The sequence below is a fragment of the Sinocyclocheilus anshuiensis genome, unplaced genomic scaffold (assembly GCF_001515605.1).
Source record: "Sinocyclocheilus anshuiensis isolate Anshui unplaced genomic scaffold, SAMN03320099.WGS_v1.1 scaffold653, whole genome shotgun sequence".
NCBI lineage: Eukaryota > Metazoa > Chordata > Actinopteri > Cypriniformes > Cyprinidae > Sinocyclocheilus > Sinocyclocheilus anshuiensis.
The window spans coordinates 463,335-466,525 of record NW_015540902.1 but is presented as its reverse complement, the minus strand read 5'-3'; the positions used below and the strand labels follow the sequence as shown (position 1 = coordinate 466,525).

General features: G+C 38.3%; 1 protein-coding gene across 1 annotated transcript in view; it reads right to left on the bottom strand.

Moving 5' to 3' along the window:
- pitpnbl (phosphatidylinositol transfer protein, beta, like) overlaps window positions 1-1,144 on the bottom strand; it is a 12,911-nt gene extending 11,767 nt beyond the window's left edge. Inside the window, exons 1-3 of the mRNA XM_016486975.1 lie at window positions 1,038-1,144; window positions 596-626; window positions 235-380 (exon numbers count right to left, since the gene is read on the bottom strand). Coding sequence (XP_016342461.1) covers window positions 235-380; window positions 596-626; window positions 1,038-1,057 — 197 coding nt within the window. The 5' untranslated portion in view covers window positions 1,058-1,144. The remainder of the gene's footprint in view (window positions 1-234; window positions 381-595; window positions 627-1,037) is intronic.
- Window positions 1,145-3,191: the final 2,047 nt, after the last annotated feature.

The following is a 3,191-nucleotide window of genomic DNA, read 5'->3' as shown; positions in this document are numbered from 1 at the left end:
TGCAATATAACAAAGAGTGAAAAATTGAAGGGGGTCTGAATACTTTCCGTACCCACTGTATATATATACTGACCCTGAGTTAACGGCAGTGTATATGTCACTACATATAACTACAATAGTAAGTGTAACTGCTATACAGTAGATGATTCTGCTAGAGGTTTCAACAACAATTCTGTGATAAAGTGAAACCAGCATGGCTGTCAACATCATTAAAGTCTTTACACATGCTCTCACCTGTGTATGTGGTAGATCTTGTGGGTGTACTGGCCCTTCTCTCCATCCTTCTCGTAAGGTTCATTTCGGAGGACCTCAATCCCTTCTCCTCCCCCTGTGTTGTTCTTACTGGCCTCTGCAACCGAGTACAGTTGGCCAACCTGGTACTGAGAGGGGGGCGAGGGGGTGTTACATAAATTACTAGTAGCAACTGTCCGCCAGTTCACAGCACAATAGAGACAAACAATATAATGCAGAAGAGGTGCTACTGACTCCATTAAAGTGAAGGAAGCTGTCTAAATATTTGCTTAACCAGAAACACAGATACCCATTGATCACAGAAGACACAGCAGCCGGTTACTGAAAAAGCAGGTACTCTTACCTCTTCTACTGAACATGGCAACAGCACCTGGCTTAAAAGAGAAGTGAGCAGAGGTTAAATACAGCTCAGACTCATTTATTCTCTCATATCATGGACAACTGCCTCACGCCGCGCCTGTCGTTAGCTGGCCCCGCTTTATTTTGCGATAAACCGGCATTTTAACACCCAGCAGAGTCTGAACTCAATATATTACTCTTATTAAATACGCATCCTATCATGCTTTGATGAATAACAGCGTTGGTGGGGACGAGGTCTATAAAACACTCTATAATGCTGTATCAGGCAGGCTAAGCGGCTAGCGCCCGTCCTGCACATCCAAATCACGGGCTTAAAATGATCTGATTATTATGCTATATGGCAAATTGTTTAAAATACGGCAGCCGCTGACTATAAAATATAATGTAACTGAATCCAGTTAATGTATACAGTAAAAGCCACTCACTATTGCTTGATGAGTACCATCCCGAATCTGGACAGAACGGGTACATTCAACAACAGACCGCGGTCGCCGGAAATGAGCCACGCGCGTCATCAGTGGAGAGGGGCGTGAGGAGGGCACGCATGGGTTTGAGAAGAGAGACCATGATGGGAAGGGCATTTCGTGGGATAGTCGTAGGACTATCAGTCTTTTTTTGTCATAATTTAAACAGTAGAGAGTATTCTTCTGTTTCCTTATAATAATCTCGCCCTGCTCAGTCTTTTCTTTTCAATTTTGTTCTACCATGCTGAAAAAGTAACAGTTTACATTTTTTTGTTCTTGGCTGGTTTAGGATGGTCTGCAAACCTGACAAATGCCCCATTCATATCTTTATGCCATAGATAGATAGATAGATAGATAGATAGATAGATAACGCAATCAGATTACTTTTTTTAAGTAACTAAGCAGAGCTGGGTAGTAACTGTTTCCAGATTCCAAAAATTAAATACTTGTAATTAGATTAAATTACATTTAAAAATACTCATAATCAGACTACAGTTACTTTTTTATTGATTAGGCTACATGATTACATATTATTCACACAATAGCAATAAATTATTCATAATTTATTGATTCTCCCTAATTCTTCTTTTTCATCTTTTAAATGTTCCTTTCTAAAATATTGTGCCGCATTCATTCAGAAAGTCTTCCAGTTTTGTGGACATTCACACATGTAATGCAGGGATTCCCAAACTTTCCTGTCATCTGAACCTGGTTTACCTATATTTACTTGAAGTACCTTGAGATTTTAAAATAAATATTTTGACAATTATCACATTTGCATGTTCACAGTTTTCTGGCGTTGGTTAATGGTCACATGACATGCATGTAAACAAATTTATTTTTTTTAGTAAGTGTTTTATTTTGATTGATGATATTTTTAAACAATTTATTTTAATTTTACATTATTATGATTTAATTATTAGCTTTTCATTAAACTCATGAATCCCCTGCAGTTCCTTTACGAACCCCAGTTTGGAAATCCTCGACGTAATATAATGTTTAATGCACTTCATGTTGTTAATAACAATTGAATATATTTTCTTATTCTTACTCTATTTTACATCAATATGGTAAAAGATTGTCCTATTTAAACCAATGTGATAAATTAATTTGGTCAGAGTAATCTAAAAATAATCAAAAAGTAGTCTGTAATGGATTACGTTACTAACTACAATTTTTGTCATGTAATTTGGAATGAGTAATGGACTACAGATTGTAAGTAATCTACCCAGCTCTGCTAGTAAGGTAACTAACGCATTACTTTTTGCATTTACAAGAAAATAGCTTAGTTACTTTTTAAAATAAGTAATGCCAGTTACTTTGTTTTCCCATTTATTGACTGACAGCTCTCCTGTCCCTGGAGTAAGTGCAGAGGTTTTCTGTGCACTGTGTAAACATGATGGTTACTGTAGTTCTAGACTAAATGTGAACATGCATTTACTCACTTGCACAAAAACTGATTCACTATTCTTCAAAATGAATAAAAATGTGAAATGCCAATTCAGAATATGACGAACAGTGTTGAACTTTCTTCTCCTGTGTCCTATTCTTCATGCAATCCAGAATGACAGCACAGCTGAAAGGTGTGTTTGAGCAGCGCCCTCTACTTTTTTCACCATTAAATTTTAGGTGTTTTTTTTTTTATTAAAGGGGTCATATGATGCTTTTTTAAAGATCATTATTTTGTGTATTTGGTGTAACAGAATATGTTGACATGCTTTAATGTTCAAAAAACACATTATTTTTCAAATACTGTACATTATTGTAGGTCCTCTATGCCCTGTGTTCTGGAACAGTGTTGTAAATACAGCTTAACCACTGATTTCTAGTCGTGTCCATTTTTGGAAGGCCAAACAAAGTAGTTTCGCTTTCACAACGAAACAGCGTCACACGGCGGCCTACAGTGAGCAGAGGCTGGGGGCTAGCGTGAGCAGAGGCGGCGGGCTTGAGAACGGCGCGGCCGGCAATTTCGACGAAGGAGCGTCCGGAAGGACATGTGATGACTCTGGGCTGGACTCCGCTTCGTCCACGGTGAAAGCAAAGCGATCCACAGTGCAAAGTTGTAGTATTTCCTCAGCGACCAGCACAGATCAGCTCCAGGCATGACGAAGCAGA